At 51.3% G+C, this 13,514-nt stretch overlaps 1 protein-coding gene and 1 long non-coding RNA gene across 5 annotated transcripts in view; one reads left to right on the top strand and one right to left on the bottom strand.

Annotated features, from left to right (window-relative positions):
- Positions 1–7,599, top strand: part of MAP3K13 (mitogen-activated protein kinase kinase kinase 13) — a 244,792-nt gene extending 237,193 nt beyond the window's left edge. For all 4 annotated transcript variants that reach the window (XM_029065954.2, XM_029065946.2, XM_029065960.1 and 1 more), the window contains 2 exons: positions 3,355–3,652; positions 7,243–7,599. In XM_029065954.2, coding sequence (XP_028921787.1) covers positions 3,355–3,652; positions 7,243–7,344 — 400 coding nt within the window. In that variant the 3' untranslated portion in view covers positions 7,345–7,599. The remainder of the gene's footprint in view (positions 1–3,354; positions 3,653–7,242) is intronic.
- Positions 7,587–13,241, bottom strand: LOC114812196. Its single transcript, XR_003759841.2, has 2 exons — positions 12,805–13,241; positions 7,587–7,887 (listed from the first exon to the last, which is right to left on the bottom strand). It is a non-coding gene; the product is annotated as an uncharacterized LOC114812196 (long non-coding RNA).
- Positions 13,242–13,514: the final 273 nt, after the last annotated feature.

Genomic DNA, 13,514 nt, shown 5'->3' on the forward strand with positions numbered 1-13,514 from the left:
AATGATGTTTAATATATCTTCTAAAGAATCAGGATCAGAATGGTAAAAAAGTTGGTAAAAAGTCTGTCACTGCCCCCCCCGAAAAAACTGGGTAGCATCCTAAAGTAATAATAACTAATTATGGCATTTGTTAAGCGCTTACCATGTGCCAGGCACTGAATTAATCGCTGGGGAGGATACAAGCAAATCGGGTTGGACACAGTCCCTGTCCCATGTGGGGCTCACAGTCTCAATCCCCATTTCATGGATGAGGTAATTGAGGCCCAGAAGAGTGAAGTGACTTGCCCGAGGTCACACAGCAGACAGGTTTTGGAGTCGGGATTAGAACTCTTGACTCTCCAACTCTCAGGCCCAGGTTCTATCCACTACGCCACGCTGCTTCCCCTAAAACTCCCTCCAGGATCAGATTGCCCCCTTGGATTTTTTTTTTTTATGGTATTTGTTAAGCACTTACTATACGCCAAGCCCTGTTCTAAGCCCTGGGAAAGATACCAGTTAATCAGGTTGGACACAGTCCTTTTCCCACATGAGGCTGACATGTCTAAATTGGAGGGAGAAGAGGTATTGAATTCCCTTTTTGCAGTTGAGGAAACTGACACAGAGAAGTGAAGTGACTTGCCCAAGGTCACAGAGCAGGCAAGTGGTGGAGCCGGGATTCGATCCCAGGACTTCTGAGTCCCTGGGTGGTGTTCTAGCCATTAGGCCACACTGCTTGCACTGAGTAGTTTGGGAAAGTATAAGAGAAGCACAGGACGCTTTCCCTGGCCACAGAGAGCTTGAACTGTGAACGTGGAGATAATAATGTCGGTATTTGTTAAGCGCTTACTATGTGCCGAGCACTGTTCTAAGCACTGGGGTAGACACAGAGGAATCAGATTGTCCCACGTGGGGCTCACAGTCTTAATCCCCATTTTACAGATGAGGGAACTGAGGCCCAGAGAAGATAAGTGACTCGCCCACAGTCACACAATGTTCTTCCCCTTGACTCTATCGCCATCGTTCTCGTCTGTCCGTCTCCCCCGATTAGACCGTAAGCCCGTCGAACGGCAGGGACCGTCTCTATCTGTTGCCGACTTGTTCATTCCAAGCGCTTAGTCCAGTGCTCTGCACATAGTAAGCGCTCAATAAATACTATTGAATGAATGAATGAACAAGTGGCAGAGCCGGGATTCGAACCCATGACCTCTGACTCCAAAGCCCGGGCTCTTTCCACTGAGCCACGATAGGCATAGCAACACCTACAGATGGATAGCCAGAATAATTACTAATAATAATTATGATGATATTTAAGAGCTTACTATGTGTCAAGCACTGTTCTAAGCTCTGGAATAGATACAAGCTAATCAATTTGAGCACAGTCCCTGTCCCACGGGGGCTCATAGTCGTAATCTCCATTTTACAGATGAGGGAACTGAGGCCCAGACAAGTGAAGCGATTTGTCCAAGGTCACCTAACGGACAAGTGGCAGAGCCGGGATTCAAACCCAGGTCCTCCTGACTCCCAGGCCCGGCTCTAGCCATTAGGCCACGGTGCTTCCCTAGTAATCGCCTGTACACTCGATTAGACACCTAGACACAAGTTGTGAGGGAGGCCGTAGATGACTACGAAAGTGCTAGAGTTGGCCGAAGGGATGTTATATCTGGCATTCATGGCGTGGCGGATAGCGTAGTGGGGAAGCAGCGTGGCTCGGTGGAAAGAGTCCGGGCTTGGGAGCCGGAGGTCACGAGTTCGAATGCCGGCTCGGCCACTTGGCAACTGTGTGACTGTGGGCAAGTCACTTCACTTCTCAGCTACCTCATCTGGAAAATGGGGATGAAGACTGTGAGCCCCACGTGGGACAATCTGATTACCCTGTATCCTCCCAGCGCTTAGAACAGTGCTCTGCACATAGTGAGCGCTTAACAAATACCAACATTATTATTATTATTATTAGCACGGGGCCCGGCAATCAGAAGGTCACGGGTTCTAATCCCAGCTGTGCCACTTGGCACAGCTTCCCTTCTCTGTGCCTCAGTTACCTCATCTGGAAAATGGGAATGGAGACTGTGAGCCCCACGTGGGACAACCTGATTACTTTGTGTCAACCCCAGCGCTTAGAACAGTGCTTGGCACATAGTAACCGCTTAACAAACATGGTTAATTATTATTTACATCACCCCAGTTTGGCCACGTTTAACAGTGCGTCGGCTTGAGATTACATACAAGTCCCAAGTGAGGCGTGGCCTACGTCCAGCCTGAGTAGCTTGTATCTTGGTGTAGCGGACAGAGCTTTGGCTTGGGAGCCAGAAGGTCATGGGTTCTAATCCCGGCTCCGCCACTTGTCCGCTGCATGACCTGGGGCAAGTCACTTCACTTCTCTGGGCCTCAGTTACCTCACATGTAAAAACAAAAAAGAATGAGGATCGAAACTGTGAACCCCACGGTGGGACAAGGGACTGTAATCCAATTTGCTTGTATCCATCCTAACACTAAGCGCTTAACAAATACCAACATTATTATTATTATTATTCGTTAATAATAATAATGTTGGTATTTGTTAAGCGCTTACTATGTGCAGAGCACTGTTCTAAGCGCTGGGGGACACAAGGTGATCAGGTTGTCCCACGTGGGGCTCACAGTCTTAATCCCCATTTTTACAGATGAGGTAACCGAGGCACAGAGAAGTTAAGTGACTTACCCACAGTCATACAGCTGACAAATGGCAGAGACGGGATTCGAACCCATGTCCTCCGACTCCCAAGCCCGTGCTCTTTCCACTGAGCCATGCTGCGCTTTCACACCATTTCACCTCTCCCATCCCTTTCTTTCCCTTCCTTCAAAGTCCATATCATCCACCTCTTTCACCCACTCCAGATTCTAGTAAATGACAGTTACCGCCCCCGAGGACCCACCTACAGCTTTTTTTTAACAATTTTGATCCCTTTCTCACATTCCTTCTCTCTTTCTCCATCCCCACATTGATCCCTGGGGACTTCAATATCCACCAAGATGTTCAGCGCTTACTATGGGCCAGGCACTGTTCTGAGCGGTGGGGTAGATACGAGGTAATCCGGTTGAACACAGCCCCCGTCCCTCGCGGGGCTCACGGTCTCAATCCCTTTTTTACAGATAAGGGAACTGAGGCCCAGAGGAGTGGAGTGATTTACCCCAGGTCACACAGCAGACAGGGGGCGGAGCCGGGATTAGAACCCAGAACCTTCCGACTCTATCCATCAGGCCAAGCCGCCTCGGCCCGACCCGGGGCGCTGGGAGGTTATTGCTTGGGACGGTCGGGAGTTGGGGGCCGCTCTGCGCGCGCTTAATAAATCCGATCGGATGAGCGAACGAAACCAAGCCGATCCCTTGGGGTTTCAGGCCCCACCGCTGTATCAGCAGCCGCCAGTCCTACTCGACTTTCAGCTCCGAGAACTTCTCCGTGTCCGACGGAGAGGAAGGGAACACGAGCGACCACTCCAACAGCCCGGACGAGTCGGCCGCCAGGCTGAAAGACCGACTGGCCGAGCAGCTGGAGGACATGCTGTCCCAGACCCCGGAGATCCCCATCGAGATTTCCACGCAGTCCGACGGGCTGTCGGACAAGGAGTGCGCCGTGAGGCGCGTCAAGACCCAGATGTCTCTGGGCAAGCTCTGCGCCGACGAGCATGGCTACGAGGTGGGTGGCCGCTTTTCTGTCTCTTCATGGTACCTGTTGGGCGCTTCCTGCGGGCGCGTTCGTCATGATAAACGCGGTGCCTGAAAACCGTATTTGTAATAATAATAATGTTGGTATTTGTTAAGCGCTTACTATGTGCAGAGCACTGTTCTAAGCGCTGGGGTAGATACAGGGTCATCCGGTTGTCCCAAGTGAGGCTCACGGTCTTAATCCCCATTTTACAGATGAGGTAGCTGAGGCCCAGAGAAGTGAAGTGACTCGCCCACAGTCACACAGCTGACAAGTGGCCGAGCTGGGATTCGAACCCATGACCCCTGACTATAAAGCCCGGGCTCTTTCCACTGAGCCACGCTGCTTCTCCATTTGTAGAGATTGTGGTATTTGTAAAACGCTTACTGTGTGCTGAGCACTTTAATAATAATAATAATAATAATAATAATAATAATGGTATTTGTTAAGTGCTTACTATGTGCCAAGCACTATTCTAAGTGCCGAGGTACAGAGTTCCTGTCCCACATGGGGCTCACAATCTTAATCCCCATTTTCCAGATAAAGTAACTGAGTCCCAGAGAAGTCAAGTGACTTGCCCTAGGTCACGCAGCAGGCAAGGTGCGGAGCCAGGATTAGACCCTGGTCTCTCTTTCAGGCCCGGGCTGTATCCACTAGGCCGTGCTGAGTCCCTTTCCGACATGGGGTTTATAGTCTTAATCCCCATTTTACAGATGAGGGAACTGAGGCCCAGAGAGGTGATGTGACTTGCCCAAGGTCACCTAGCAGACAAGCAGCGAAGGCGGGATTAGAACCCACATCCTTTGACTCCCAAGCCTCTGCTCTTGCCACTAGGTGTACTAAACACTCTAATAATGATAATCATGGTATCTCTTAAGCGCTTACTATGTGCCAGGTACTGTACTAAGTGCTGGGTTGAATGCAAGCAAACCGAGTTGGACACAGTCCCCGTCCCATGTGGGGCTCACTGTCTCAATTCCCATTTTACAGAGGAGGTAACTGAGGCCCAGAGAAGTGAAGCCACTTGCCCAAGGCCACACAGCAGGACAAGTGGCAGAGCCAAGATTAGAACCCACGACGTTCCGACTACCAGGCCCAGGTTCTCTCCACTATGCGTGCTGCTTCTTTCACTGTAATATTCAGTAGTATTTATTTATTTTTTATTGAGCGCTTACTATGTGCAGAGCACTGTACTAAGCGCTTGGAATGAACAAGTCGGCAACAGATAGAGACGGTCTCTGCCGTTTGACGGGCGCACGGTCTAATCGGGGGAGATGGACAGACAAGACAATGGCGATAAATAGAGTCAAGGGGAAGAACATCTTGTAAAAACAATGGCAGCTAAATAATAATAATAATAATGTTGGTATTTGTTAAGCGCTTACTATGCGCAGAGCACTGTTCTAAGCGCTGGGGGAGATACAGGGTCATCGGGTTGTCCCACGTGAGGCTCATAGTTAATCCCCATTTTACAGATGAGGGAACTGAGGCACAGAGAAGTTACTAAGTACCGGAGTAGGGACGCGACAGTCGGGTCCCACATGGGGCTCAGAATGGAAGTGGGAGAGCGAGCGGGTATCGAATCCTCATTTTGTAGATGCAGGAACCGAGGGTCAGAGAAGTTAAGGGACTTGCCCGAGGTCACCCAGCAGGTATGCGGTAGTGCGGGGAGGAGAACCCGGGTCCTCCGACTCCCAGGTCCGTGTTCTTTCCACTAGGCCGTGCTGCTTCTGTGCCAGACTCTGTTCTAAGCACTGGGGTAGATTCAACCTAATCAGGCCGCAGTAGGAGAGAGGACGGGTACCGAATCCCCATTTGACAGATTATCTGAGGCACAGAGAATCCGGGAAGCAGGATGGCCCAGTGGATAGAGCACGGGCCTGGGAATCAGAAGGACCTGGGTTCTAATGCCGCCTCGGCCCCATGTCTGCTGCGTGACCTTAGGCAAGTCACTTCACCGCTCTGGGCCCCAGTGACCTCATCAAGGCAGCAGCGTGGCTCAGTGGAAAGAGCCCGGGCTTTGGAGTCAGAGGCCACGGGTTCGAATCCCGGCTCTGCCACTTGGCGGCTGTGTGACTGTGGGCGAGTCACTTCACTTCTCGGTGCCTCAGTTCCCTCCTCTGTAAAATGGGGATGAAGACTGTGAGCCCCACGGGGGACGACCCGATGACCCTGTATCTCCCCCAGCGCTTAGAACAGTGCTCTGCGCATAGTAAGGGCTTAGCAAATACCAACATTATTATTATCTGGAAAATGGGGATTGAGACTGTGAGCCCCCTGTGGGACGGGGATGGTGTCCGATCTCTTTCGTGTGTATCTACCCCAGCGTGTACAACGGTGCTTGGCACACGGTGAGCGCTTAGCAAGCACATTAATTATTCTTCTTAGAAGGAAAGTGACTTGTCCAAGGGCACACGGCAGCCAGGGGTTGGGACGGGGATCAGAACCGAGGTCTTTGCGCTAGGCCACACCACTTCTCAGCTTGTGTCTCTCCTCTGGCTCTCCTCTACCTCCTGTCCCTCCCCTCCGTTTTTTAGGGTGGGAATTATACTGGGATCCCCTTGGCCTGTTTGGGGCTAATAAAAGTGGTCGGGGGCAGGGGGAAATTATGGCAGACCCTTCCCTCTAGGGATGTCACATGGGGAAGGCCAAGAGGTAGTTCCTCAGAAATCAGAAAGCTGCCATCCCAGCGAGCTTCCAAAATGGACATATCAGTGGAAGCAGTGTGGCCTGGTGGAGAGAGCACGAGCCCAGGGGTCAGAAGGATCTGGGTTCTATTCCCGACACCACCACGAGCCTGCTGTGGGACCTTGGACCAGTCACTTCTCTGTAACAGTAATAACAATAATGTTGGTATTTGTTAAGCGCTTACTGTGCGCAGAGCACTGTCCTAAGCGGTGGGGTCGACACAGGGGAATCAGGTTGTCCCACCTGGGGCTCACAGTCTTCATCCCCATTTTCCGGATGAGGTAGCTGAGGCCCAGAGAAGTGAAGTGACTTGCCCACAGTCACACGGCTGACAGGTGGCAGAGCCGGGATTCGAACCCATGCCCTCTGACTCCCAAGCCCGGGCTCTTTCCGCTGAGCCACGCTGCTTCTCTAAGAACCTGTACCTGTACTTCACCTGTACCTCAGGTACTTCGTCTGTAAAAGGAGATGGGGACCGTGAGCCCCACGGGGGACAGGGACTGTGTCCGATCTATAATAATAATGTAATAATAATGTTGGTATTTGTTAAGCGCTTACTCTGTGCCGAGCACTGTTCTAAGCGCTGGGGTAGACACAGGGGAATCAGGTTGTCCCAGTGGGGCTCACAGTCTTAATCCCCATTTTCCAGATGAGGTAACTGAGGCACCGAGAAGTTAAGTGACTTGCCCAAAGTCACACAGCTGAGCAGTGGCCGAGGCGGAATTCGAACCCATGACCTCTGACTCCAAAGCCCGTGCCCTTTCCACTGAGCCACGCTGATCTGCTTTGCTTGTTTCCAACTCGGTGTTTAGAACGGTGCCCGGCGCATGGTAAGCGCCGAACAAATCCCACAAGTATAACCGGATGAGGTGTTTCTCCCTTTCGCTTTACAGAATCCCGTGCAGTTTGAGGAATCGGACTGCGACTCTTCGGACGGGGAATGTTCCGACGCGACCGTCAGGACCAATAAACACTGCAGCTCAGCTACTTGGTAATGAAGGAACGTACCCGGCCTGAAGCAAGCTCTTTCCGTACTACAGGCATTTCACTCTCCCTCACCCCCTCCCGCAACTCTCCCCCTTCTTCCGTGATGCTTTGCCCCAAAGGAGAGCAGCTCCTCGCCCTCCCTAGAAACGATCTGCAATAACAGGGATACAAGACTTCTCCAATCTCCGGAAAAATGTCCAAATGAAGTTAATCCTCACTGAGCATTTCAATCAAGAATGGCAGGGATCTATTTTATGGAATATTCTAGCTACTGTAACATGGATATTTATTTTTGTTTGACATTTTAACACTTTGTACTGTAAAGAGTGGACTATATATATGGTGTGTATATATAGGCACGATACTTTGTCGCAAAAAATTCAGAAAGGAGTAGAATTTAGGGGACGAGCGGGATCCGTTCGGGGGGCGGGGAGGGGTTCTTCACTTGCTGCACGAATCGGGGACCACCGGGGCCTTCGGGCCCCCGTGAACAAAGAAGAGTCGGAACAAAACGCACAGAGCCGTCTTGACGCGAGGGGTGTTCGAGGTTCCTGAAAACGTAAGAACAAAGCTCGAGACCGTCTGGATCTTCAGTTCTCAGATGGCGGTCCCGGCCTGAGGACGCTCTGTAGCCGATGATCACACCCGGGGTCTTCCGAGGCCGCGTGCACCCCTGGGGTGCGAAGGGGGAGGGTGGGTGGGTTCACTGGGTTATAGTGGGTTTGGCGGGGGGGGGGGGAGGGTCAAAACAGCAATACGTCGTGAGGGCCTGCAGCTAGGGTGGGGATCCGTCCTTTCCCGAGACTTAATACGGAGAGCACTTCTTATCGTCGACCCGCCCTCCCCATCCCCGTTTAACGGTGTCAGGCGGGGCCGGACGGGTCTCCTGAAGAGCACAGAAAGGCCTTTCAGCCCCCAACGTTTACTACATTCCCCCCGAGAAAGGAAGGCTGGAAGGACGAAAGAAAAAGAAACAAAACAAAAAAAACCACATCAGTGTTGGAAGAGCCGATTTCAGAGCGCGGGAAGCACGGTCTCGATAAACCTCGCCCCAGCTGGATGGGAGGAAGCCGGGAGCCCTCTCTGAAAGCCTCGGCTCCGGCTACTCCCGACCTCGGGATTCCCAGAAGAGAGAGGTGGGTTTCGGGAGAAGGCCGGGAAACAAGATGGCCATCGTCGGCACCACCGCGAACCGCCTCGTTTTCGCCCCAGCGATCGACGACGCCCTCCCAGCGGGGTTCGGGGCCGAAGTGGGAAACGGAACCCCGGACGGAGGGCGGACGCCACCGGGATCGTCCGCTTTGAACCCGAGGCGATCGGACGGTCGTCGACGGACCGCCCGGAGAAGAGAAAGGGGGCAGAGCCGTGGACCGAAGAGGAGGAAGTCCGCCAGTCTCCCCGGTCCCCGCGTGGCTGGCTCTGAAATCCTCTTCCCGGGCCCTGTCGTGCCTTGGCTTGAAGAAAGAGTCCCCGTGGTCCGCGACGCTTTCACCTGGATAGTGGGGTTCCCCCTAAGGCGTTCTCACGCTGCAGGCAGCTGGCTTCTGGAGATCGGCCTCGTGGCTGACATTGCAAGAGAGGTGTATCTCCAGGTAGGAAATCTTAAGCCGATGAGGGTGTTCCCACCCTCTCCCCCACCCCCTCAGCTGATGGATCGCACACACTCTAAACGAATGGCAGGAATTCATTTGGGACAGTCCTTTTCCCGGTTTGATCCATCCCATTGTTTACACTTTACGTCGATGCCATTGATTTGCATTTCGTGTCCGTAATCGAGAGTCCGTAGGTGGGATGAAGGAACACGTTTTCGCCGAAGGCTCGCTGCGGCCTGGGGAAACGTGTACCGACTCTGTTATAGTGTACTCTCCCAAGCGCTTAGTAGAGGACTCTGCACGCGGGAAGCGCTCAATAAATACCGTTGATTGATTGATTATGCAGAGAGCAGTATTGTATGAGTTAAATTATTCCATTTTTTATTCTGTAGCTGGACTACACGAGAAATCTTAAGTTATGGCATTATGGTTATTATATTATCTTTTTTTATAATTGTTGTTATTGTTCTCTTTTTCTGTAGATCAGAAGGTTTGTTTACTAGCACAATGATTGTGTCTCTATTCCTGATGGTGAATTGTGTGATTTTTTTTTTATATAAAAAGATGAAGAAGAATGAAAACGGAAGTGACTTTGGGGGGCTCTCAGTGATTCGCCCACATCCTCCCCTCTCCTTTTTGTCCGGTTAGCTACAATCATTGTAACGGTGAAGCACCCGCTGTCTCCCTGATTTTCATGTTTTCAAAAAGCTTCGAATTGTGGATCTGTTGTGATTTCGGCGTACTCATGAGAGCTCCCGGCGTGAGCGGCGCGGAGGAGGGAGAACAGAGGAGCAGATGAATGAGTAGCGAACCAGCAATTGGAAAGAACCTCTAAGTTCTCTCCAAGCTAATTCCTGGGACTCTAGACTGTAAGCTCGGTGTGGGCAGGGAATGTGTCCGTTATATCGTTCTGTCGTCCTCTCTCAAGCGCTCGGTGTGGTGCTCTGCACAGAGTAAGCGCTCAATAAATACAATCGATTGATTCGATCTACTGAGTGATTCCCCGGGCGTCAAGGAGGAAGGCAGACCCTTCCCTCGGAGAGTAGCGGAAGAAGAAATCCGTTGGCAGAGGCCCGGCGAGGAGAGTAGATCAGAACGGTCACTCCAGGGAAGAGCAGACAGCAGGCCTCTCCAGTCTAATCCAGTGTTTCGCCTATGTGGGAAGGGGGAGGAAGGAAAAAAGGAAAAGTCCTCTGCTTTGAGGGCTTTGAAGTTCTGGGCGTTTAATGTTGGTATTTGTTAAGCGCTTACTATGTGCCGAGCACTGTTCTAAGCGCTGGAGTAGACACAGGGGAATCAGGTTGTCCCACGTGGGACTCACAGTCTTAATCCCCGTTTTATTAGTAATAATAATAATGTTGGTATTTGTTAAGCGCTTACTATGTGCAGAGCACTGTTCCAAGCGCTGGGGGAGATACAGGGTAAGCAGGTTGGCCCACGTGAGGCTCACAGTCTTCCTCCCCATTTTACAGATGAGGGAACTGAGGCCCAGAGAAGTGAAGTGACTCGCCCACAGTCACACGGCTGACAAGTGGCAGAGCCGGCATTCGAACCCATGACCTCGGACTCCAAAGCCCGGGCTCTTTCCACTGAGCCACGTTAGAGAATCAGCAGGCTGGATGGGAATTTGAGATATCGTCTCGCCTTCCTCCCACGTTTTGGTCCCAGAGAGTTGAGTCACACTGCTTTCTCCTTCGGGACTCCTGGAGAAAGGAGCGTCTCTGGCTTTCTTCCGGGATCCATCCCCTCACTGTCCGCAAGTTCTTCCTTGTAACCGATTTATGCTCCACCTCTCAGGCCGCCGTTGAAGTTTCTTTCTTCTTGTTCCGTCTCCTCTATGTAAATAACCCCTATTTGGCCTTTTGGAACTTTCCTCCTGATTTGGGAGGTTTGGGGTGTTGATATTCTGACACCATCAGGAGTCCATCCCCCACCTCCCCATTTCCCATTATAACCACCGCTGGTTATAGGCCTAGACTGTGAGCCCCGCGTGGGGCAGGAACTGTGTCCAACCTGATTATCTTGTAACAATAATAATAATAATAGTGGCATTTGTTAATAATAATAATGATGGTACTTGTGAAGCGCTTACTGTGTGCCAAGCACCGTTCTAAGTTAAGCACTTACTTTGTGCCGGGCACTGTACAGAACGCTAGGGTGGATATGAGCAAATCAGATTGGACGCAGTGGGGCTCACAGTCCCAATCCCCATTTTCCAGACGAGGTAACCGAGGCACAGAGAAGTGAAGTGACCTGCCCAGGGTCACGCAGCAGACAAGTGGCCGAGCCGGGATTCACCCCAGTGCTTAGTAGAGTGCTCGGCATGTAGTAAACGCTTAACAAATACCATTTTTCAAAAAAAGCGAGACCACAGTGGGTCTTTAGTTGCTCTAGTTAGTTGGCAAACATTGAAACACCCTCTGGTCAAACCTTCATGTACCACTGGGAGCTAGGCAGGATTTCCAGGCTGGGCTAAAAGAATAGAAAACAAATATTTTCTCCAGCCCGACATTACTCTCAACTGCCAGCCCGGTGAGGCCTAGGAAACCTGAAAAGCTGCCTACAGAGTTGTCTACGGAGCCGGTCGTCTCACTTCTGAGGTCCAGTGATAGTAATAGTAGTAATAATAATAATGTGGGTATTTGTTAAGCGCTTACTATGTGAAAAGCACTGTTCTAAGCGCTGGGGGGGGGGGTGCAAGGTGATCAGGTTGCCCCACGTGGGGCTCACAGTCTTACTCCCCATTTTACAGATGAGGCAACTGAGGCCCAGAGAATAATAATGGTAATTATTAAATGTCCGCTCTGTGTAAAGCACGCTGAACTCTGTGCTGGGGAAGACTGTGGGGCGAAGAATTAGATAGGGTCTTTGGCCTTAAAGAGACTCACAGTCTAGAAAAGGGGGTCAAGCTTTCATAGTAAGTGCTTAACAAATACCACAATAATAATAATAATAACTGCATAATAATAATAATGGTATTTGCTAAGCACTTACCATGTGCCAGGCACTGTGCTAAGGGAGGGGGTGGATATAAGCAAATCCGGTTGGACGCAGTCCTGTCCCACATGGGGCTCACAGTCTAGATCCATATTTTCCCCATGAGGTAACTGAGGCCCAGAGAAGTCAAGTGACTTGCCCGAGGTCACGCAGCAAAGTGGCGGAGCCGGGATTAGAATCCACGACCTTCTGACTCCCGGACTCGTGATCTATCCACGAGGCCAAATGAGATCGAATTTAGACTAGGCCCTGGGCTACACCCCATCTATCCGGAAGCTGGAGAAAATGATGGATTGTTTCCAGGACCCTGTTTGAAGGTCTGGGTCAAAGCACTCTGCAGTGGAGTGATAATTTGGCACGGGTGGAATAATAACAATGGCATTCGTTAAACGCTTACTATGTGCCAAGCACTGTTCTAAGCACTGGGGTAGGCACAAGGTAATCAGCTTGTCCCACGTGGGGCTCACAGTCTTCATCCCTATTTTCCAGATGAGGTAACCGCGGCACAGAGAAGTGAAGTGGCTAGCCCCAGGTCACCCAGCAGACAGGTGGCGGAGCTGGGATTAGAACCCAGGTCCTCTGACTCCCGGGCTCTTGCCACTGAGCCACGCCACTTCAGGTGATGTCCTCTTTCTTCCGGGATCTGGCTCGATTCTTTGGTTTCACCTCGTTTCAGTCAGTGGTTAACTTTGGATCCCAATCAGAACATCAAGCCACGTGACACTGTCGTCTCCCCTTCTAGACTGTAAGCTCGCTATGGGCAGAAAACATATCTACCAATTGGGTTATACTGTCCTCTCGTAAGCGCTGGCTACAGCGCTCTGAACCGAGTAAGCGCTCAGTAAATCCCATCAATTGACTGGCGCGTACCAAACTCACCTAGGATTAGGACCGAAGGAGTGGTGGTTGAAGATGCAGGACCTGAAGTTCGGGTGTGCTCACCGCATCCCTCGGGTCAGAAGGATTCCGGCACGCCTTCTGAACGCCCCAGTTTGACGTTTTGGTCCCTGAAATCAAATTCAGAATATAGAATGTCCACCTCTCTTACATCAGAGGCCCGTTGACTGCTTAGACGCTCTAGACCCCCCCCCCTAACAATTCCCAGCATCCAGTTTAGTCTTAAAGGATTATAGGGTCGAGTAATCTTCGATAACATCTTCCGCTGCTCAGTTTTGACCGGTTCCGAACTGGACTACTTTAAGCAATCTCTCTATTTCTGGGTTGTCTGTGTCTCTCGGTCCCCAGTAGATGTTTGCTACGACCCCCTAAATGATCAAAAAACCCCAGATGAATTATTTTGATCTTTCCAGCCCCGACCCCTTGCTCCCACCCCTTCCCTTTCACTTGCTCTTTGGAAAATCATTCCGCTCTGGGTCTTCCTGGCTCCGACGTATCCCGGATGAAACCCAGTATTCAAGGGAAATGTTCCACCTTCTCCCCGTTCCGTGTCGTGGTGCCTCGGCGAATGGCCGCCTCGGCTCACTGGGTTACCGTGGCGATCGGTAAACTCGTTTTCCTCTGCGGTTTTCTGATCGCATTCTGCTTTCTGAGAATCTCCGCCTCCCTTTTCGTGTGAACGTTGTCCTCTC

This window comes from Ornithorhynchus anatinus, chromosome 1 (genome assembly GCF_004115215.2).
Source record: "Ornithorhynchus anatinus isolate Pmale09 chromosome 1, mOrnAna1.pri.v4, whole genome shotgun sequence".
In the NCBI taxonomy this organism is placed as follows: Eukaryota; Metazoa; Chordata; class Mammalia; order Monotremata; family Ornithorhynchidae; genus Ornithorhynchus; species Ornithorhynchus anatinus.